The 25,166-nt window shown below is 42.4% G+C and overlaps 1 protein-coding gene across 5 annotated transcripts in view; it reads left to right on the top strand.

The window, feature by feature from the left end:
• Positions 1–25,166, top strand: part of LOC126999218 (uncharacterized) — a 152,070-nt gene that overhangs the window by 24,835 nt on the left and 102,069 nt on the right. For all 5 annotated transcript variants that reach the window (XM_050861549.1, XM_050861548.1, XM_050861547.1 and 2 more), the window contains one exon: positions 19,267–19,571. In XM_050861549.1, the coding sequence (XP_050717506.1) occupies positions 19,267–19,571 (305 nt within the window). The remainder of the gene's footprint in view (positions 1–19,266; positions 19,572–25,166) is intronic.

Below are 25,166 nucleotides of genomic sequence, written 5' to 3'. Positions count from 1 at the left end.
AGGGGTGTAGGTTATCTCATCACATTTACCAACATACAAGGGGTACAGGTTATCTCATTTATCACATTTACTGACATACAAGGGGTACAGGTTATCTCATCACATTTACTGACATACAAGGGGTGTAGGTTATCTCATTTATCACATTTACTGACATACAAGGGGTGTAGGTTATCTCATTTATCACATTTACTGACATACAAGGGGTGTAGGTTATCTCATTTATCACATTTACTGACATACAAGGGGTGTAGGTTATCTCCTTTATCACATTTACCGACATACAAGGGGTGCAGGTTACATCATTTATCATATATACCGACGTACAAGGGGAGCAGGTTATCTCCTTTATCACATTTACCGACATACCTCATTTACCTCATTTACTGACATACAAAGGGTGCAGGAAGAAACTTTCATATTTCAAGCAAACATACGTCAACATTTATTTTTAAAAAGATAAAAAAACAAACTCAGGTGGGACATACCGCAATAGGCAGTCAACAAAGACACGGTGCCGTATCGCAATTCATCCACCCTTTGTTTGTAAACAACTCCCGCGCATGCGCAAATTGGATAGGATGTCTTAGGATACGTAGATGGCTGATGACACCACACCGAGTAGGACACATAGCAATGATAAGTTCAGGTTCAATAAAGACATAGGCAAGAATTGGTTTACCAACAGTGATGGATGAGTGGAACAGACGTAGAAGTCATGTGGTGAGCGCCAACACGATAGATACATTCAAGAAGAGGTTAGATAAGTTCTTGGATGGGAGGGGTATGGGGCCTTAGTTTGGTGCCGTGGTTTGGGCGGCATGTTGCGCTGTCTCGCGAGACCTCCTTCCTCCTCCTCCTCTTGTTGCAGGGGCCGGGAGCCCGACGGGTGGGTGGGTTGGGGGGGGTCAAGGGAAGGCAGAGCCCTCCCCCTGGTTAAGAAGGTGGGGGGTTGAGGCGGGGCGATGCCCCCCTTTTAGCTTAGGTCTTGTTGGTTTTCCAAAAAGGAACTGCTGCCGCCATTAGAGGGTGGTAACACTGCAACAGAAAATGCATAACTGACAATTGGGGCAGGCCACTCGGTTACTGGAGTGAGTGGAAGCCCACTACTGCAGCCCACACCACACTGTCATGGCGTCGTGTAACAAGTCCCGCCAAGCAAATAAAGCGACTTTGCGCCTGTGCGTTTCATTCACGATACCTTACCAGGATTAAATAAATTAACGATCAGTAATTATCGCTTAATTTTATAAATAAAGACGCTTATTGAAGTAGCTATTTAGCAACGTGTATAAAAATAATTGTAAGAAGTCCACAGTCACTTGTTGCCATGACAATGTTGACCACTTTCTTTTCTGTGATCGGTGATCGGAAGTTAGTTTGTGAAGTTCCAATCTCCACAGTCTGATTACCTTTTACAGAGATGATCCAATCTTTGCATTCCGATCGCCAAGTGCTGTTCCGATCAGATCGGATGATCGGACTGATGATCGGAAGTGCCCAGCTCTGATATACGTATATATATGTATATATATATATATATATATATATATATATATATATATATATATATATATATATATATATATATATATATACTGGTAACTCGATTTACGTGAGTTTGTTTCTGGCGTTTTTAAATAACGCGGGGTCCAAAATCCAAATAAATGTTTAATTTACACGTTTTTTCCACTTATACGCGATATTTTATGGAGTGGCCACCAGATGTCTCACGCAACTGGACTCACACGGAGCCGCGGCCACACAGCAGAGCTCAGTTCTTCCCACGCGCCACTTGAACAACAATACAGTACCCACGCTGCCACGCTACTCAACGATAGTGGTGGGCAGGTAACGGTACCAGTACCGGTACTATCGGTACCAGCTATATGGTACGGTACCGGTACCAATACTAGGCAGGCGCTCATGCTGTCCCTCATTTCTTTCTCAGACGAGTGAGGCTGAGACTGAGTGCCTGATTGGATATCTCGGTGATATGGATATTCTCTCTCTCTCTCTCTCTCTCTCTCTCTCCACGGAATGTATAACGCACATCTTTTTCACATAAAAAATGCCTGAAAGTTTAGCCCTGCGCATTATACGCTGAATGTACAAATTTTTAATGTTTTTTTTCTTCTTTGGAGTGTTTTTAAGGGTCTGTGTTTCGTCTTATCCAATAACAACTGCACACTTACCTTTATTATTGTTAATGATCCTTCATAGTCCATAGCTGTCCTATAATATGTTACCATAGAATACAGGGCGATCAAATAACTACTATACAAAAATTAAATCGGTGGAGGATCGCCCATGCCTTGCTGTTATCCCGTTTTCCCATCGGGCGCCATTTGTATGATCCTGATCTTGATGTCACAGCTGGCTTACGATTTTATGTACAAGCTACATAAAAGAATCATATTGGAAAAAAATATCCATGTGTTCATTATTAATAATTAATATTAGTGAGAATAATGGGGTAAATTTGTTATCAAACTGTACATCATGAGTCTTGTACGAGGAGTTATTTCACGCCCGGCCGCCATTTGCATTGTTTACAAACCACACAACCACACCCACACAACAAACAAACAGCTGCATCCTGCGTGTCACCAGAAGCGTGGTGTGTCTTGCCTAGTTGTCTGTCATAACCTACGAGTGACTGTGAGAATAATATGCTTATTATGATCTCAGAAGCTGTACATAATCAGTATGTACGAGGAGATATTTCTCGCAACACCAGCCCGGCCGCCATTTGCATTGTTTGAAAACCACAGAACCACACCCAAACAACAAACAGCTGCATGCCGCGTGTCACCAGAACCGTGTGAATTGTGTCTTGCCTAGTTGTCTGTCATAACCTACGAGTGATGGTGAGAATAATATGCTTATTATGATATCAAGCTGTGCATCATCAGTATGTTTACGGGGATGTGTTTCTCACAACACCAGCCCGGCTGCCATTTTCATTGCTTTACTCAAGGACACTTGTCAATTCAAGCAGTAAAGATTACACCAAAAGTATATAAATTTCGGGAAACTGTACATTGTCAATGTTCTTTAACCCGTACATATTTCTGAGCATTTTAAGAACTTTTTTTTTTTCAAAATTGTTGTCTTAAAGTTTGGGGTGCGCGTTATACGCTGCAAAATACAGTATTTATTTTTCGACAGAAACCTAACTCTTGTTTGATTTACATTATTTTTGATTTACGCGACCTCTTCAAGGACGCAATACTCACGTAAATCGAGTTACCTGTGTATATATATATATATATATATATATATATATATATATATATATATATATATATATATATATATATATATATATATATTTATTTATATATATATATATATATATATATATATATATATATATATATATATATATATATATATATATATATATATATATATATATTTATTTATATATATATATATATATATATATATATATATATATATATATATATATATATATATATATATATATATATATATATATATATATATATATATATATATATATATATATATATATATATATTACTGCAATGGAAGCAGCTCAAGGGCACTAAAACAAAGAAACAACAAAAAAGCCTGCCAAGCACTTCTCCAACAAAAGAAAACAGAACAATAGGCCAAAAGAAAGGTCGATTTCAGGAGAAGAGGTGTCCTGAAACTCTTCTCTTGAAAGAGGTCAAGTCAAAGGCAGGAGGAAATACAGACAAAGGAAGGCTGTTCCAGAGTCTATCAGCAGAAGGAATAAAAGAATGAAGATGCTGGTTAACTTTTGCATAAGGGATATGGACAGTATAGGGGTGAGCAAGAGTAGAAAATTGAGTGCATTGGGGAGGGGAGGAGCATAGCTGGGCATTATCTCGATAAGTTATTGCTATACTTTATTGCTGATAACAAAATCGGGTTATCGGCCATCCGCTACTTATTTAAATATATATCGGTATCTTCGTTACTTTTGTAACCAAACTAGTGATAATCGATACTTTTTTCCGCCTCTCAGAAAAAAACCCACCGTTGTCTCCTCCCTACTGCGCATGCGTGGCCCGGTGTTGTATGAACAAACTTCAGGGTATGAAATATCTTCGGTGAAGAGATGTCATACTTAGATCATCAATATTAAAACACTAGGTTATTTTTTTATGTTAAATTAAAAAATCACTATATCAAAGAGAAAAATCATTTAACTTTGCCCAAAAAATGATTATTCACTGCCTCAAATTTAATATTCCATATTCATTTGTGAGCATGCCATGGTATTGAAGGCACCCGGTGTTGTGTTATTTGGTGTCCCATCGTCAAAAGCTGGCGCTTTTGTTTACAAATACTGGTCTCATGAACTGCGCCTGTTCAGACCAGTAAGCGTAGCCCTGTACAGTCTCACAAAGCTTTTTAACACATTAAGAGTAGTTGCTGGAAGGCTGAATCAGACAAACAGTACCACCATCCTCGCTGTTTCTAGAACGACACTCTGTACATATAAATACAACTCATACAGAGTTTCGTTCTAGAAACAGCGAGGATGGTGGTAGTGGTACTGTATGTCTGATTCAGCCTTCCACCAACTCTTAATTATGGTTAAAAAGCTTTGTGAGACTGTACAGGTCTACGCTTGCTGGTCTGAGCATGCGCAGTTCACGAGAGACCAGTGTTTGTAAACAAAAGAGCCAGTTTTTGACGGTGGGGACGCCAAATAACACAACACCGGTTCAGGCGTTTCTAGTATTACTGTCCATAGGTACGTGTCAACGTGTGGTTTTCAGGTTTTTTAAGTTTTCTAAAATAGAGATAATGAAAATTTGAATTCATCTATGTTTTTCAATTTGAAATATCAATATAGTATCGTTTTCGCCTATCGGATTTATTGCTAGCTAGTATCGGAATTGTGGATTTATATCGGGTATCGGTTATCGCCTATATTCGTGTCTCCAGTTAACGAAAATCGATTATCACCGATAAGGTTTTTCATTATCAGTTATCGGTTATCAGGAATAAGGTTTTCTGTTATCGTGCCCAGCTATGGGGAGGAGGCATGCAATTAACAAGTTCAGAAGAGCAGCCAGCATGAATAATTGGTAGAAGATATAAAGAGATGCAACACTACTTAGTTGGAGTAGGTAGGAAGACACCTACCGAACGGGCGCAAGCCATTCCCGGTGAGGCATATATGGGAAGTGAGGAGGGTGCTGAAGCCCTCCATAGACCCTTCCCATTACTTCATTAACCATTTCCCTATTGTCTAAACTACACCAGAGAGTAGTTCAGCATGCTCTCTAAAGACAGATCCTCTCTCTATCCACACCACACTACATTCACACAACACTCACACCTTTTCCCAAAATTCAAAATTCAAAATGGTGTTCAACAACAGTGCCTCGGAGTCCCCGCCTGGGGGGGGGGGGGGGGGGGGCCCAAATTCCCCCAGGGAGGACTCCCCTTCTGGCTGCCGACCTGAAAGGTCTCTTTATAACTCCTCGAACCTTTTTCTTATCAATTTCTGCAACATTCACGGTCTTCGTTCTAATTTTCCTTCTGTGGAATACCATCTCTCCTCCTCTAAACCTCACCTTCTCTTCCTCACCGAAACACAGGTTTCTGAGGCTACTGACAGCAATCTCTACTCTGTTCCCTCCTACTATCTCTATCCTAAATTTCAATCCAAAGCTGGATGTTGCGTCTACGTACACAACGACATCACTTGCTCTCGTGCCCACGACCTTGACTCTTCTGAATTTTCCACCATCTGGCTAAGACTTCATTGTCATTCTATTACTAAATACATCTGTGCTATTTATCTTTCACCTGATTCTACTAACTATGTAAAATTCTTTGACTTCCTGAATTCTAAAGTGGAGCACATCTTGACCCACTCTCCCTTTGCTGAAATCTCCATCCTAGGAGATTTCAATGTTCACCACCAGCTTTGGCTTTCATCCTCTTTCACTGACCAGCCTGGTGAACAAGCCTACAAGCTACAACTTTGCTCTCCTCAGTGACCTACAGCAGTTGGTTCAGCATCCGACACGTATTCCCGACTGTCTTGGAGACTGGCCCAACATACTCTTCCTTACCTCTAACCCTTCTGCTTACTCTGTCAAACTGTTCTCTCCGTTGGGCTCCTCCGATCACAGCCTCATTTCTGTATCCTGTCCTATCGCTCCTGTACATCCTCTGGACCCACCGAAGAGGCGATGCTTCTGGCATTTTGCTTCAGCTTGGTGGGACGACCTGAGGATGTACTTTTCCGATTTCCCGTGGAATGATTACTGCTTCCAGGAGAGAGACCCCTCTGTATGTGTGCCCAGCGCATCACAGAGGTGATTGTCTATGGAATGGAGGCATACATTCCACATACTTTCTCTACTCCCCATGCTAAAAAGCCTTGGCTTAATCACGCTTGTTCTTGTGCTGTCAAAGATAGAGAGGCAGCTCACAAAAGATACCAGAGCCTTCGAACTCCCGCTAACCATGACCTTTACATTTCAGCCCGGAATAGTGCCAAATCTATTCTTCGACTTACCAAAAACTCCTTTATCCATAGCAAATGTCAACACCTTGCTTTCTCTAATTCTTCCAGAGACTTCTGGCACTTAGCCAAAAATATCTCCTCCAGTTTCACTTCTTCCTCTTTCCCGCCTCTTCTTAACCCAGACGGCAGCACTGCCATCTCTTCTATCTCTAAGGCTGAACTCTTCGCTCAAACTTTCTGTAACAACTCCTAATGATGTTTTCTATGCCCTCTCTGGCCTCAACTCTCAGAAGGCTGATGGACCCGATGGAGTGCCTCCTATTGTCCTTAAAACTGTGCTTCCGTGCTGTCACCCTGCCTGGTCAAACTCTTTCGTCTCTGCCTATCAACATCTACCTTTCCTTCCTGCTGGAAGTATGCCTTCGTACAGCCTGTGCCTAAGAAGGGTGACTGTTCCAATCCCTCAAACTACCGCCCTATAGCTTTACTTTCCTGTCTATCTAAAGCTTTTGAATCAATCCTTAACCGGAAGATTCAAAAGCACCTTTCCACTTCTAACCTTCTATCTGATCGCCAGTATAGGTTCCATAAGGGTCATTCTACTGGCGATCTTGCTCTCTTAACTGATTCTTGGTCATCCTCTCTTAACCGTTTCAGTGAAACTTTCTCAGTTGCACTAGACATATCGAAAGCCTTCAATAGAGTCTGGCACAAGTCTTTGCTTTCTAAACTGCCCTCTTTCGGATGCTATCCTTCTCTCTGTACCTTTATCTCCTGTTTCCTCTCCGGCCGTTCTATCTCTGCTGTGGTAGACGGTCACTGTTCTTCTCATAAACCTATTAACAGTGGTGTTCCACAGGGCTCTGTCCTATCAGCCACTCTCTTCCTGTTATTCATCAATGATCTTTCCATAACAAACTGTCCTATCCACTCATACGCTGATGACTCCACTCTGCATTATTCAACTTCTTTCAACAGGAATTACATGACTCCAGGCTGGAGGCTGCAGAACGCTTAACCTCAGACCTTACTATCATTTCCGATTGGGGTAAAAGGAACCTTGTGGCCTTCAATGCCTCAAAAACCCAATTTCTCCACCTATCAACTCGACACAATCTTCCAAACACCTATCCCCTATTCTTCGACAACACTCAGCTGTCACCTTCTTCAACACTAAACACCCTCGGTCTATCCTTAACTCAAAATCTTAACTGGAAACTTCACATTTCATCTCTCACTAAATCAGCTTCCTCGAGGTTGGTCGTTCTGTACCGTCTCCGCCAGTTTTTCTCCCCCGCACAGTTGCTATCCATATACAGGAGCATTGTCCGCCCTCATATGGAGTATGCATCTCACGTGTGGGGGGGCTCCACTCACACAGCTCTCTTGGACAGAGTGGCGTCTAAGGCTCTTCGTCTCATCAGTTCTCCTCCTCTTACTGATAGTCTTCTACCTCTTAATTTCTGCCGCCATGTTGCCTCTCTTTCTATCTTCTATCGATATTTTCATGCTGACTGCTCTTCTGAACTTGCTAACTGCATGCCTCCCCCCCTCCCGCAGCCCCGCTGCATGCGACTTTCTACTCATGCTCATCCCTATACTGTCCAAACCCCTTATGCAAGAGTTAACCAGCATGTTCACTCTTTCATCCCTCACGCTGGTAAACTCTGGAACAATCTTCCTTCATCTGTATTTCCTCCTGCCTACGACTTGAACTCTTTCAAGAGAAAGGTATCTGGACACCTGTCCTCCCGAAATTGACCTCTCTTTCGGCCACCTCTTTGGATTCTTTTTGTGAGCAGCAAGTAGCGGGCTTTTTTTTTTTTTTTTTTTTTTTTTAATATTGTTTACTTTTTGTTGTGCCCTTGAGCTGTCTCCTTTGTTGTAAAAAAAAAAAAAAAAAAAAAAATGCTGCAGAATTTAAGAGGTAGGAGACTGTCAGTAAGAGGAGGGGAGTTGATGAAACAAAGAGCCTTTGATTCCACTCTGTCCAAGAGCTCTCTTGGTTTAACCCTTTCATTGGTAAACGCTCGCAGCGAGCGTTAGGTGTATTTGCTGGTGGTGCTAAACGCTCGCTGCGAGCCCCACCTGCACTCAAATCTCCCGCGTATGAAAGTGTTCCAACACTAATTCTTACAACACAGGATTGCCAATTGAGTGGGTTCTTCACTAAATTTGGTGGAAAATCATATCAGCCCAGCGCGGCAAATCTACGGACGAGTAACTGGTGGATGTTCTTGCCCAATGTAGCGGCATTTTTGCATAGCTTCACCTATCACCTGACTGATTCTTTAACCAAATAGTTGTAAATATTGCAGTTGGCAATATTCCCTTGCCAGAATCTGAAGGAGAGATGTCCGCAGTTCCCTCAATATGGCTGATCATCCCGCACGCACCGACGTAAGTGTTAACATTCAACACTCCCTGAACGTGCATGTACGTTCGTAAGAGAGGCATGCATAACCGACTCCTATAGATCTGGACCTCCTCTTTCCAATGGTGTTTTTTTATTTTTAGCTGTGATGAATAGTTTTTGAGATACAGAGGTTAAAAGAGACCCCCCATTAGGCTGGCTGACTGCGCCTGAAGGGATAGTCATGTACTGTCCCACGCGCAAGGAAAGGGTTAAATGTGTTTCTATTGAAACACATTTAAACACCCTGATATTCTTCTCATCTTTCCTGATGTAGCGAACCGTTGACTCAGTCATACTGTAGTGGCGGGCTACAGCAGCGTAACTCCGTCCTTCCTCTATCATACCGAGAAGTTTCACCTTCTCCTGAATCATCAGGAACTTTCTCTTCTTCTTTGGCTCACGAGAAGCCTTAGGTGATGGGCGTTTGGGTGGCATCCTTGTTATGTGGAACACCGTACACTGTAGGGAGACACGTGGAACTGAGACAGAACAAGGCGAACAGCTTCTCTCCCTGTGAGATGCGAAACAGCGAGATGCTTCTAGAACACAACAGCCAATCAGTGGCCGAGAATATAATACCGACGCTCTGATTGGCTGAATCGGTACGTACATCCATTCTGTCGTGACGCCCGAGATTTTAACTCATAAAAATTGCTGTGAAATGGCAAAAATATACGCGATATCAAAATTAATAGGTCTTATAGAAAAAAGCGCGAAATACCGGGACTGCAAAAACTGAACCGCGATATCACAGGGGTTTACTTCTTGATAGCCCATGCATTCACTATTTATTGACCAATTGCAGTGGTTCTAGTCTTATTTCAATCATTATTGCTTGCTCTTTAAAATGAAAGTAACAAATTTTATCGTGGTTCTATCTGGTTCATGCATATTTATGCCTCACCTTTAGGAAGCGTTTTCTCAAAAGTGATTTTTTTTTAAAGAATAACTGTATTTTGAATGCTATCTACTTTGTTACTAATGATCAGTTTTTGCTGAAAATTTAATTTTGAGCACATAATATCTTCACCCTTTATATATGGTAACGCCGACGTCGGCGTCCTGAAGCGCCCAGTGCAATATACGGCGACGCCTATGTTGGCATCTTTATTACATTTAGTTTTATTTGGTGCTGAGTGATCCCGTATTCTGTTCTGACTCTACCTTGAGACTCTGTATATGATACGGTGTCTTATTTGACTCTCAATGTTATTATAGTGTAATGACGTAAGTGTGTCTTACGTGCATTTGTACTTGACAGTAACAGTCAATTCTAACAAAATAACAAAAATAATGAGAAAGAAATGATATATGTGTATGTGTGGTGTTTTTTTTTTTTTTTTTTTTTTTTTTAAAATTGCAGCCTATTGCGCCGGTAGGCTTCTTCCCGGTGGATCCTGATGGTCGGTCCAAGGCTTCTTTCCGGTAGGTCCTGATGGTCGGCCCAGCCCGTTCTGGCGCAGGCGAGTGTTTATAGTGGCGCCATTTTGCATTGGCTCATGCTGCCCTCCCAGAGCTCATCTTTGATCCTAGAATCTAGAGTCCGGGTTGATAGGTGGTCTTCTGGACAGCATGTGGGTAGTTTTAAGCCACTCGGCAGCGGCTGAAAAATCCCAGCTTGGTGGCACCGGGCGGGGATTGAACTCGCGTCCTCCTGAACACGAGGCCGTTACTTTGACGACTCAGCCACCGCCTCCCCTTCCTTTGAGTTGCCAAGTGGCTGGGTAGTGAGTGCTTATCTCACCAACCCCTCGGCTCAAGGACGTGGCCTCCCCTCCCTGCCTCCCTTTCATCCATCCCGCTGTCTCTGTTCTCTTTCATTCTTCCTTCCTTCCTTCCTTCCTTCCTTCTTTCCTTATACCTCCTCCCTCCAGAGTGTGTGTGTGTGTGTGTGTGTGTGTGTGTGTGTGTGAGAGAGAGAGAGAGAGAGAGAGAGAGAGAGAGAGAGAGAGAGAGAGATGCACTCCTCCCCTCTCTCTCTCTCTCTCTTGTGTGTGTGTGTGTGTGTGTGTGTGTGTGAGAGAGAGAGAGAGAGAGAGAGGGGGGAGGCACCTCTTCAACAAGTTTCAACTTGCTGTTCCTCGACCCTTGCCTTCCTTTCTAACCATCTAATCTGTGTGTGTGTGTGAGAGAGAGAGAGAGAGAGAGAGAGAGAGAGAGAGAGAGAGAGATGCTAATCTCTTGCAAGTTTCTCTGTATATTTATGCTTACATCTCAAAATTATCAAATAATTTATGTTTCTCTATGTGCACCATTTAATTTTGCATGTTTTTATATATAACACATGATGATTATGTTGAGATTATGGCTGAAAACTTGTTATAATCAGAAGTGACGTTTGAAATTTGGCGCGCGTGGCCAGCCCGGATACGGGTGGGCGCGCTTGCCTGGCCGTAGTGAAGGGGTTAAACTAAATAATGGCTGTTGGAATTTGTCCTATCTTTGTTGTAAGCATGCAAAATATTTCCTGAAAATCAATTTTCCATTTCAGAAAGTTAAAAAAATATGTCTGAGAAAATAAGTGCTTGTCAAAAATCAGCTAATTAGTGTAGAATTAATCCCTACAGCCAAATTGTAGGGACAAGACCAAAGAACATGCCCAAGAAAAATGAAATCAAATTACATGATAGGTACTGAGTACATTGGTTTAAAAAAAAGGCAATTTTTAAAAAACTTTTTATAATACTTTTAATAAAGTCATCATTTTTCAATGTAGAAAGTTGAATATTGGTCAGAAGTACTATATTCATTATTATGCCATTAAGTGAACACAATTTCAAGATGACTGGTTGATTTTGATTGCACCACCAAGAGTAACTCTTGGCTTACGCCCTTAACCCGGTAGCAGCGGGGATCATGTGTCCCCGTCCGCTGCAATTGGCATGGATTTTGCCTTCACTGATAGCCTGTTAACACATACTCCCCGGTCTTTCTCTGCCTCTGTAGTGGATAGTGGAGTGTTTCCCATTTGGTATTGGTATGCTGGATTTCCCCTCCTAATTTGCATGGCTTTACAGTTTTCTTCATTGAATTGTAGCAGCCACTTTTTGTTCCATTCCTGTAGCTTGGTGATGTCTTCTTGTAGGAAATCCGCAGTCAAGGGGTTAATGGTCCCTCCAAGCGAGAAAAATGAGAAAAAATCACCCCTCACACAAACCATTTCATAATAGGGTGAGGTGGACATAACTCGTACACGGTCACGAGACGTACAAAGGCCGTCTTGTCAAAGCAAAGCTTCGTGGAAAGTCTTGCTTCCTACAGAAGAAAGAAAATGGGACACCAATAGCTGACGCAGCCATCTTGTGCCGCAAGCCTTAGGCCTGAAAATGCTAGGCGAGTTTTTAATTATCGAATTGTCTGATTCAATTTTCTTGCCTCACGGTATAGTGTATGGTGATTGTGAATATGTCTTGACTTTGCTGGTGAAGGTTTTCATCGCGAATATGATCATATTGAAAAGATATTTGCATGGAAAGATATTGTTGTGCCGAGTTTTTGTGTTCACGAGAATCCCGTAAACAAACATGTGGGCAGTTCATGAGTCGTACAGCTGGTGGACGCAAAATGTTATTGTAAAGCCTGGTTACATTTGACGAGCATAGAAAACCACCTAAGCCGTGACCCCCTGGTCACGAGCCGTACAGCAATTGAAAAATAAATAAAACCTTCCTATGGAGAAAACATATTCTCTGGGGAAGCTCAACAGATACTCAAAGAGGAAGCCCATTTCCTGAGGAGTATTATGCACTCTTTGTATTGCCTGTTAGGGCAAATACAGATTTTTAATGAATATTTTTCCAACTAGTAGTACGGGTTGTGTCCACCTCACCCTATATATTAAAGCATTTGTGATCAGATTATGTATCATCTATTTTGGGGGGGTTATATCATGGCACAAATTTGGCCCGTCGCTGCTACACAGTAAAGCCACAAATTTGGCCCGTCGCTGCCACCTGGTTAAGACTACCCACATGCTGTCCTGAAGACCACCCATTAACCTGGACTCTAGTGGAAACTGTCCAAGTAAATCAAGAACGAGCTCTGGAGGGCAGCATGAGCCAAGAAAAGATGGCACCACTATAAAATACTTGCCTGTGCTATGACGGGCTGGGGCTGACTACCATCCAGACCGTTCAAGAAAGCCTACCGGCTGGCACGTAAAAAAAAAAAAAAAAAAAAAAAAAAAAAAATGACTCCTTTAAAAACAAGCTCAACCAACACTTCCTTCAACTTAATATTACCTAGAGTAAAAGTGCAAGGTTTTGAAGCTATCTGATTAATGTAGAATCACTTAAGTTTAAGGACAGATCATCTAGTCTGGACCATGGGGTCTGTGTGGTCTGATTTTCTATGTAAATCTATGTAAATCTGCAAAACTATAGTCAAACACTTCATATTTCCCCACACTGGGCGGGAAATGAGGTGTTTTCACTACAAAACGGCCTATGGCCTGAGAGAGAATGAGGTAGATAAAGAGAGGTCAAAAATAATGAGAATGAAACAACATACACATGTGTGTGGAACTCCTCCTCCCTTGAGTTGCCAATCAGCCAGGCAGCACACTATCTCACCACCACCTCTGGGACCCAAGGTTGCATGGGAACTGAAACCCCCCCTCCTTGTCCCCACCCCCCACACCCATCCCACCATCCAGGCAAAGACCCCTTTTCTGCAACCCTCCTCTGTATGAATAAAGATGGAGAGAGGAGACAGCAGAGAGGAGGCAGGAAGGAAGAAAGAGAACAGAGACAGTGAGATGGGTGTGATGGGGAGGCAGCGAAGGGAGGCTGCAGCTCCCATGTGAGCCCGTGTCCTAGAGCTGAGGTGGTGCACTAGCCAGCCACTTGGCAACTCGAGGGAAGAGGAACTCCACACGCATACACGTATATAATTTCTTTTTCATTATTTTTGTTAGTTTCTGATAGAATTGATTGTTACTGTCAAGTACAAATGCGCATAAACACACTTATGTTCTTACACAATAATGACATTGAAAGTCAAATAATATATCATATACGACCTATATCCTAAAAACTATCATACAATATCCAGGAAGAAATAATTCATATGCTGGCTAAAGCAAGCCAGGATGCAGTATACGCATCCTCGGATATGGTACGGGGCACGCAAGGAAGCAGTATACACATCCTCGTGTTGAAGGGGTTAAACGCCATCTCCTTTGAGCTGCCCGCCCTCTTCATAGTGGTAGGCATCCACCCAACATCTTGGTCACAACAACAACCAGCAGTCAGTTGAGGGCAAAGTGTAATATGCTGGAAGCTGACCCAAACACCTGGCCCTCCTAATGTTCGGGGTGGTCGGATTGTCGAGATGCATGATGCCCTAATGTTCTTTGATAAATTTTTTTGAAGGTGAAACTGATACACCCTCATCAGATATGCAGCAAATATTGTAATATAAATAGATTTTTTAAAAAGTTCAATTTTGCTTGATTTCACAGGGCTTTCATGCAAAAAAGATTTTCAAAGAGGAGAACCTTGCATTGGTCATTTTTTTTTTCTCATTTACCAGTAAATAAAACAATGAGAATGATCATCTTCATTTTTATTAACAATACAGTTGTCCCTCAAATAGTATGGGGGTTAGGGACCCAGGACCCCCGTTCTATTCGAAAATCCATATAAAATTAGTGCTCCCCATAAAAACACTCCCTGGGCTGCGTTTGAGAGGGAATCGAGACTCTGGGAACGTCCCGAGTGCTCTCAAATGTGTGACGTGGCAGCACGAGTTGCCAACTCGGCACGTCCACGTGTTTGAGAGAGTGACTTGGGGTGCCCGGGACGTCCCGGGCTCTCTCAAACGCGTGACGCCGCAGCACGGGTTGCCAACTCGGGACGTCCGCTGCAGCCCGGTTTGGGGAGGTGGAGCGCCTCTGTGCTGTGATGACGTCATCAACAAATATAGTGGCCCAAACAAACACATATACAGTAATCCCTCGTTTATCGCGGGGGTTAGGTTCCAGAACCCCCCGCAATAGGCAAAAATCCGCGAAGTAGTGACCTTATATTTATTTTATTATTTATATAATTTATATATTATATTTTATATATATTATTTATATAAGCACGCATATCTGTGAATCTCGCCACAGTCCGTGTGAACAAGGTCATCCAACCACTAGTTTCTCGAGAGATTCAAAGTTGGCTACATTTCACGGGAAACTCATTGAAATTCTAGTCAGAAACTCAGTCACCAACATGTCGGTTACTCGTGTGGTCGGTAAGTTGTGGTCACAAGAAGAAGAAGAGCGTATCAGCTGTTCGGTTCAGTAGCTCTCCACGTGTTTATTCCAGTACCGCAAAGAGCTCCACGAAACTAGATAAGCTTGGAGTAATCATTTTGAGCAAGTTTAGGACTTTAGTCTTGTTCATCCTGTCTGGGTCCTCACTGCCAAGTTCTCGAGCATTTAACGGTAGCAAGCTGTAACACACTCTCCCTTTGTCTCCAAGCTAACCATTCACGAACCAACAAATGCTACGGTCGCTGAGCCAAACAGCGCCCAGGATACAGAACACAGTGCTATGGATGGTCGCCTCCCATCCATCAGCCAATAGTATGCCGTGTATGATCACACGCGGGCAAACTAGCTCAAGCGTAAGCGGCCGTAGCTGCGTTTTCCATACGTGCGAGTCTTTGTCTACTCATCTGCTGTACACTACGTATTTTATTGCAATTTAATATTCTTTTAATATGTTCTTATTAATACTTTATTTTTTTTTATATTGTTTACAATTTTTTAGGCTAGAAAATGCTTCTTTTACTGCAAAATAATTAAAATAATAATTATATTAAAATACCTCTATACCGCAAAATCCCGCGATATTGCGAAAAATCCGCGATACAAAACTAAATATTTACAATTTAAAAATTCGTGATACAGCGAGACCGCGATAAGTGAACCGCGATATGGCGAGGGATTACTGTAAGTACTTTCATTGCATTTCACCTCCCTGTGCTACCATAACCACTGCAGCTTCCTTTTCATCCTCTGTTGCAAGGAGCTCGTCGGCCAGAACAGGTAGTGATGCATGTTTAAACGTCGTCAGGAAGATCAGCGGACACCAATTTGCTGCCAGAACAGCTAGAGAGAGAGCAGCGGACGCCATTCAGCTGCCAGTGAGACGCTGTTACCATAGCAACGACGAGGCTTAACTGAGAGGCTCACAAAAGTGTTTGATAGAGGGCTCCGGGTGGTCTGGGCACCTGGGACGTCTCGGGTTCTCTCAAACGCGTCACGCCACAGCACGGGTTGCCAACTCGGGACGTCCGCTGGCTCCCGGCTTTGAGAGGTGGAGCACCTTCGTGCTGTGATGACATCATCAGCAAACATGATGGCCAAAATAAACACATATAAGCAGTGGTGGGATTCAAATTTTTTAAGAACAGGTTCCCTATATGAGGGGTTTACCAAAATAAGTTATAAGTAAAAGGTGTTCATGGGGGAAAAATTGAGAACCCCTGATTTAAGCTAACAGTAACAACCGGTTCTCGGGATTAAAGAAATTCCAAGAACCGGTGCGAACCGGCTGAATCCCATCACTGCATCATTGCATTTCACCTCTCTGTACAGGTAACTCTTGATTTACGCGAGTATTGCGTCCTTGAAGAGGTCGCATAAATCAAAAACAATGTAAATCAAACATGAGTTAGGTTTCTATCGAAAAATAAATACCGTATTTTGCAGCGTATAACGCGCACCCCAAACTTTAAGACAACAATTTTGAAAAAAAAAAAGTTCTTAAAATGCTCAGAAATATGTACGGGTTAAAGAACATTGACAATGTACAGTTTCCCAAAATTTATATACTTTTGGTGTAATCTTTACTGCTTGAATTGACAAGTGTCCTTGAGTAAAGCAATGAAAATGGCAGCCGGGCTGGTGTTGTGAGAAATACATCCCCGTAAACATACTGATGATGCACAGCTTCTGAGATCATAATAAGCATATTATTCTCACAGTCACTCGTAGGTTATGACAGACAACTAGGCAAGACACAATTCACGCGCTTCTGGTGACACGCGGCATGCAGCTGTTTGTTGTGTGGGTGTGGTTGTGTGGTTTGCAAACAATGCAAATGGCGGCCGGGCGTGAAATAACTCCTCGTACAAGACTCATGATGTACAGTTTCTGATATCATATTTACCCCATTATTCTCACTAATATTAATAATTAATAATGAACACATGGATATTTTTTTCCAATATGATTCTTTTATGCAGCTTGTACTGCTCCTTAGTCATACAATCATAAGCCAGCTGTGACATCAAGATTAAGATCATACAAATGGCGCCCGATGGGAAAATGGGATAAAAGCAAGGCATGGGCGATCCTCCACCGATTTAATTTTTGTATAGTAGTTATTTGATCGCCCTGTATTCTATGGTAACATATTATGAGACAGCTATGGACTATGAAGGATCATTAACAATAATAAAAGTAAGTGTGCAGTTGTTATTGGATAAGACGAAACACAGACCCTTAAAAACACTCCAAAGAAGAAAAAAATCATTAAAAATTTGTACATTCAGCGTATAACGCGCAGGGCTAAACTTTCAGGCATTTTTTATGTGAAAAAGGTGCGCGTTATACATTCCGTGGAGAGAGAGAGAGAGAGAGAGAGAGAGAGAGAGAGAGAGAGAGAGTATCCATATCACCGAGATATCCAATCAGGCACTCAGTCTCAGCCTCACTCGTCTGAGAAAGAAATGAGGGACAGCATGAGCGCCTGCCTAGTATTGGTACCGGTACCGTACCATATAGCTGGTACTGTTAGTACCGGTACTGGTACCGTTACCTGCTCACCCCTATCGTTGAGTAGCGTGGCAGTGTGGGTACTGTATTGTTGTTCAAGTGGCACGCGGGAAGAACTGAGCTCAGCTGTGTGGCCGCGGCGCCGTGAGTCCAGTTGCGTGAGACATCTGGTGGCCACTCCGTAAAATATCACGTATAAGTGGAAAAAACATGTAAATTAAACATTTATTTGGATTTTAGACCCTGCGTTATTTAAAAACCGTGTAAAACAAACTCGTGTAAATCGAGAGTTACCTGTACCACCATAACCACTGGAGCTTCCATTTCATCTTCTTTTGTAAGGAGTTTGTCAGCCAGGACAGCTAGTAATGCATGTTAAACACCGCCAAAGGTGGTCTGGGCGCCCGAGACGTCCCGACTCGCTCTCTCAAACGCACTGGCAGGAAGATCAGCGTACGCCATTTTGTTGTGAGTGAGACGATGTCACCGTAGCAACGACAAGGCTTAGTAAAATGACGGCCTTTATCTCCAGTCTTGCAGCACTCTTGGAGCACTGGCAGTTACTGCAGCAAGAATTTCTTTTACACTGATAGATACAGTGAACACTGCTCTCGTTCACGTGGTATGCTCTCCCTACTGCAACGTAACTCATCTTAAAGCGTAACTTCTAAATCTGAATTCTTCTGCAAGATGAACACCTTTCTCGAATGCTTTGGGGTGCTTTCAGCAGGTATATTGGTAGAACAGTGTTGCCACTCACGCCATGGCTACTTGGTGCGACAAGCAGGAAATTTAAAAATCCTAAAAAGTTCTTCCATGACAATCCCTATAAAACCAAAACCGTACTATTGGAAACCGTACTATTTGAGGGACGACTGTAGTATCACTTATTGTATTGAAGTGTACTTGTTACAAGAGAAACGTAGGTAATTTACGATAATTTAAACACTAGTTCAAACTTTGTGGGCACAATGATGTAGTCAATGGTGACACTCACTGGCTGGCAACTCTGAATATACCCCATTCTGATGTGTTGTGGACAGTGGACAGTGCCCGTGCCACTTCACTCAGCCCATTGACCTGAGGGGATAATTCTAGGCCCAGATCCACACCCATGCATCTGGGTTGAGAACCTCACCCAACTAATGAAGTCACACCCAGCCTTAATATGGTCAGAATTTTGACTCATTGACCTTCCCCTAAACTGAGGTGAGGTGACGACCTCGTCCTCTTTTTCCATCTAGCAACTTGACTGGGTACAGAAATGGTACGAAATAAGTACAAAAAGAATAATCGTACTTTCGTACCGTGCTGTACCATACATGAAGAAATATGTCGAACCGTACTTTTTGCCCTAAAATACCCATACCGTACCATAATGTTGTACTGAACCATACCATACTACATGCCCAGGTTATCACCCACCACAGGCTCAAGGGCCAATGGTAAAGAGATGAGCACCACAGCCCTGCACAGCTAATAGTGTATGCTCCCAACATTACCTGTATATAGCAATCATATTTATTTCAGTTTCAATATATTTTAGGAGTCTTCATGTATTATTATTACCACTTTGTTTTCCCTTTCTAGTGGAAAATGGGCAACACAGATGGTCCAGACTTTGGGAAGATAGCCTACAACACACTTCTGCTGGCAGTCGCCCTCAAAATAGGGCTGGAAAAGCTTTGGGTGAATGACGGCAACACCCCAGTCTTCAACGACATGGTAATGGAGCTGACTACTCTTTTACATCCAAAGAAGATTACATTGGCCATCAAACAACTAAACAGAAGTAATACTTTGTTTGACTTCTTATCCAGTCACTCACCTGACCTTGAAGAAATCAACATGTACTGGAGTGATGTTGCAGCTTTTCAAGATTGCATGAAGTTCAAGTGAGTTCCTTTAAGTATCTCAAGTTGGTTGTACTCTTGGCCTCTGTACCAGCAGAGTTGTGTTGTGCTGACTTGGACTGTGGAGGTGAAATTCACAGATGAAATCCTTTACCCTGTACTGTAGATGGCACAGTCACGGACAGAAGTGATGACACAGATTTCAGAACAGTTCAGTCGGCTGGCGAGAACTGGCAACTGACAACTGGGACAGACACCAGGTAGCTACATTTCGTTCAACCCCGTAAGGTATAGATAGATGGATAGACAAATATACCTTTTTTTTTTTTACATTAAAGGACACGGCTCAAGGGCAACAAAAAGAGTAAAAAGAAAAAAAGCCTGCTACTCGCCGCTCCCATAATAGATAATAGTAAAGAGTAGTCAAAAGAGAGGTCAATTTCGGGTGGAGAGGTGTCGGGATACACTCTTCTTGAAAGAGGTCAAGTCATAGGCAGGAGGAAATAGATGAAGGAAGGCTGTTCCAGAGTTTACCAGTGAAGGGGATGAAAAAATGGAGAGGCTGGTTAACTCTTGCATAAGGGGCTTGGACAGTTCAGGGATGAGCATGAGTAGAAAGTCGTGTGCAGCGGGGCCGTGGGAGGGGGGGGGGCGGCATGCAGTTTGCAAGTTCAGAAGAGCAGTCAGCATGAAAATATTGATAGAAGATAGAAAGAGATGCAACATGGCGGCAGAATTTAATACAGTAAACCCTCTGGTATCCGGGTTAATAGAGCCATGGGTGCACCCGGATATGGAAAAAACCCAGATATGGTGTTGGTTAAGTCTACAGACCTGAAAACCCAACTTTCATATACCGCATTTAATATATCATCGGCACAAATGAAGCTACTTAAGATCACGCCCGTAAGCCCAAGCCAGCGCATACGTATATATATGAAACGAGTGCAGGAACAATATGTTATAACCGTAAAAAAGAAAATTATGTTACGGGTTAGGCTACATTTCAGCTGCGGCGCCGCCACCCCTCCCCGCTCGCCCTGAGAACATATATCCTTATTATCTCACAAACGGAGCTACTTAAGCTCACGTCCGTACGCCCATGTGAGCCCTTTACGCCTGTGCACACGTGGGTATATGAAACGAGTGCAGGAAGGATGTATTATAGCCGTAAAAATTAAAAAATGCTATGGGTTACGTCAAACTGCCCACCTTGCCCCACCGCCCCGAGAATGTTTTACCTTGTTTTCTGCAATATTACATTATCTACTCTAATGCTAGTGTAGGCAAGCCTTTCCCCATCCACAGTGAATGCATGGGCGTTGTGGCATCTCTTGCAAACGATAATTAGTGACTTAACCTAAGAAAAATTGTTGGGGAGTTGCGGGGCTCGTCAGCACCCACCATGGCCCCAAAAACGCGGGTGTTCTGTTAAGATTCGCTCCTAACGGAGTAATTAACGCTTGTACACCCTGCTGACCTATATACATATTTTTACATCGGCACCATGGCAAGCGCCCCAAACACCACACACAGGCAAACAATGCCTGGAGAAGGTAGGGCACACACGCAAAAGCAATTAACTGGGCCATGATGAACGTAAACAATGGCGTGCAGGGCGCTTGTTGTGTTGTGGTGCGCAAGGTAAAGAGAGTCTCTTTACCTTGGTGGTGTGGTACGCTGCCTGGGCAGAGCTTAGAGGCATCGCATGGGCAATTTGAATGACTTTTTGTGGCATGCAACAATTTTTTGGAATATTTTGGAAAAAATCACATTTTTGAAAACTCCTGGATACAGGCAAGGTCGGATACGGTGCACCCGGAGAACTGAGGGTTTACTGTAGGTATAAGACTATCAGTAAGAGGAGGAGAGCTAATGAGATGAAGAGCCTTAGACTCCACTCTGTCCAGGAGAGGTGTGTGAGTGGAGCCCCCCCCACACGTGAGATGCATACTCCATGTGAGGGCCAACAAGGCCCCTATAAATGGAAACCATCTGTGTGGGGGAGAAGAACTGGCAGAGATGATACAGAACGCCCAACCTCGAGAAAGCTGATTTAGTAAGAGAGGAGATGTGAAGTTTCCAGTTGATATTTTGAGCTAAGGATGGACCGAGGATATTTAGTGTTGAAGAAGGTGACAGCTGAGTGTTGTTGAAGAATAGGGGATACCCAGCAAACACAATTACATATATATTACGTTGTATAACGGTAGCGGTTTTGTAACTTTTACGTAGCGAAGATACGTAGTTATTACGAAAATGTGTGGACTCCCAGGTACGTCCTTGTAACGTATTTCATTACGTAACTGCTACCTTTTTACCACGTCCCCATCACCTTTTAACAACCCATTTACTACGTACCAATTATGTTTTTGCTACGTTATTGCTACCTTTAGCGTGCATATTGCCATGACCTTCCTGCTACGTACCTTTAGCTTTCTACAACAGTTCTTGCAACAGCTCCTTCCAGTACCTGTAACTTGTGTGTCATAACTCTTATTTTCCTTTACTGCTTCAGTCACATAACCATATTCTTTACCCCTTTTTTGATGCATATAATCAACAGTGAAAATCAATGGTAGTTCACTTGCAGATTAGCTGAGCCTTAAAATCCAAGTTGGTCTTAACCAGCAAATGACCAGAGATGGAACAAGATGTGGTGAACTAATATTTTATTCATGCTTTTCTCCTTTCTCTTCTGAAAATCAGTATATGCAAATACAATATAACACCTAGCTCATGTCAGAGTGCTAATTATTAACAAGGTGGATTTTTTTTCTTTGCAGAGAACAGACAGAATACCGCAGTTCACTAATTAAGGCACTTAACTGTTCTGTCCACACATTAAAAGTTATTTTGATGAAGTAAACAATTCAAACTGCAATTTTACCTACATTTTTTTTTTCTAATCACTAAGCTTCAGGTATCAAATAGGGATTCTACTTTCATCAAAATAATTTTCTTAATGAATGGACAGAATAAGTGCCTTAACTAGTGAACTATGTTATTCTAGCTGCTCTCTGAAAAAAAATCAACCTTGTCAATAATTAGCACTCTGACATAATCTAAGTAAGTGTTATATTGTAAATGTATATATTGATTTTCTAAAGGGAAAGGAAAATAGGATGAATAAAATATCAGTTCACCACATCTTGGGCTATCTTTGCTCATTTGCTGGTTAAGACCAACTTAGATTTCAAGGCTCAGCTAATCTGCAAGTACCATTGATTTTCGCTGTTGATTATATGCATAAAAAAAGAGGTAAAGAATATGATTATGTGACTGGAGCAGTAAAGGAAAATAAGAGTTATGGCACACAGGTTACAGGTACTGGAAGGAGCTGTTGGAAGAACCATTGTTGAGAATGGTATATAGCAGGAAGGTCGTGGCAATATTCATGCTAAAGACTGTCATCCTGCCCACTGCCACAAAGAAGCTGGCAATTTTTCAGTCATCCCCAAGTGGCCTAAGACTACCCACATGCTGTCCTGAGGGCCACCTGTCAACCTGGACTCTAGATTCTCTCTAAAAGAGAATCAAATATGAGCTCCGTGGGGCAGCATGAGCCAAGGAAGATGGCACCAGTATAAACACTTGCCTGCACCATAACAGGCAGGTAACATTACAACATATATAATCTTCAAATTTAATCTTTGATACATTAGGAAGCAAATTATACACTTTTGGTATAGAAAATAAATTTACTGAGATTAAACACTTACATACTCCTATCCTAGAGCATGCTAGGACAATGAAGTGTAAAACTGACATCAAAATTATAAAATCCACTCAATTTTTTTCTACCAAATCGCCAGATCCCAAAACATGAGTCGTTAGGAAACAAAACTAGGTATTGCTTTTCCTCATAAAGGAAGAAATACATACACAAAATCATAGCTTGAATTATAAAAAAAATATATACTTTCCTCTGAAATCAAAATAATTTCACCAAACAAACTTATTCCAGTAATTGTCCTGTAGTGACACGACTTGCCTGATGGGCGAGCCTCCCATAACCCACTTTTCCAAGGGGGTACCTCTTTAGCCGACTGGTAAAGGAGTGGCTCTCCCGTTACGCTGGTTGCGGGTTCGATTCCTGGCGCCGGCAAACCTTTCCTTGTCTGGATTAATTCCTCGTGTGTTTTGTTACACGCAGTGGTCGTGTGGGAGTGGAGTTAAGAGAAAATTCTGGCATTTCAGTCCTAGTACATTACAGACTAGATTAACAATGCCAAGGGACTATAGTGGATCTCCAAGATCCCATTAGAAAGTTACAGTATGCGCGAAAAGTTTTGTCGCTGCATGAAAAAAAACATTGTTTATTGTTAGTAGGGGGAAAGGTTGTAAACACACATGCAATATTGAACTTATCAATATTTACTGGCATTCCCCTTTCTCTTTACAATCTCATTAAGGCGATGCAAGGTTTTGCAGGTAAGATTTTTTTATTTATTTATTTATTTTTTTATTTTTTTATTTTTTTTTACAACAAAGGAGGCAGCTCAAGGGCACACACAAAAAAGAAAACAATAATAAAAAAAAAGCCCACTACTCGCTGCTCCTAAAAAAGAAACAAAAGAGGTGGCCGAAAGCAAGATCAAATACGGGAGGAGAGATGTCCTGATACCCTCCTCTTGAAAGAGTTCAAGTCATAGGCAGGAGGAAATACAGATGAAGGAAGATTGTTCCAGAGTTTACCAGCGTGAGGGATGAAAGAGTGAAGATGCTGGTTAACTCTTGCATAAGGGGTTTGGACAGTATAGGGATGAGCATGAGTAGAAAGTCTAGTGCAGCGGGGCCGCAGGAGGGGGGGAGGCATGCAGTTAGCAAGTTCAGAAGAGCAGTCAGCGTGGAAATATCGATAGAAGATAGAAAGAGAGGCAACATTGCGACGGAATTTAAGAGGTAGAAGACTATCAGTATGAGGAGGAGAGCTGATGAGACGAAGAGCCTTAGCCTCCACTCTGTCCAGAAGAGCTGTGTGAGTGGAGCCCCCCCACACATGAGATGCATACTCCATACGAGGGCGGATAAGGCCCCTGTATATGGACAGCAGCTGTGCAGGGGAGAAGAACTGGCGGAGACGGTACAGAACGCCCAGCCTCGAGGAAGCTGATTTAGTAAGAGATGAGATATGAAGTTTCCAGTTGAGATTTTGAGTTAAGGATAGACCGAGGATGTTTAGTGTTGAGGAAGGTGATAGCTGGGTGTTGTCAAAGAATAGGGGATAGTTGTTTGGAAGATTGTGTCGAGTGGATAGGTGGAGAAACTGTGTTTTTGAGGCATTGAAGGACACCAGGTTCCTCTTGCCCCAATCGGAAATAATAGTAAGGTCTGAGGCTAAGCGTTCTGCAGCCTCCAGCCTTGAGTCGTTAAGTTCCTGTAGGGTGGGTCTTCTATTAAAAGAAGTTGAGTAATGCAGAGTGGAATCATCGGCGTAGGAATGGATAGGACAGTTCGTTTTGGAAAGATCATCAATGAACAACAGAAAAAAAGTGGGAGATAGGACAGAACCCTGTGGGACACCACTGTTAATAGGTTTAGGGGAAGAACAGTGACCGTCTACCACAGCAGAAATAGAACGGTCAGAAAGGAAACTGGAGATAAAGGTACAGAGAGAAGGATAGAAACTGTAGG

Source organism: Eriocheir sinensis, chromosome 16, assembly GCF_024679095.1.
Source record: "Eriocheir sinensis breed Jianghai 21 chromosome 16, ASM2467909v1, whole genome shotgun sequence".
In the NCBI taxonomy this organism is placed as follows: Eukaryota; Metazoa; Arthropoda; class Malacostraca; order Decapoda; family Varunidae; genus Eriocheir; species Eriocheir sinensis.
The sequence above is the reverse complement of the archived record's forward strand: the minus strand, read 5'-3'. Positions and strand labels throughout refer to the sequence as shown.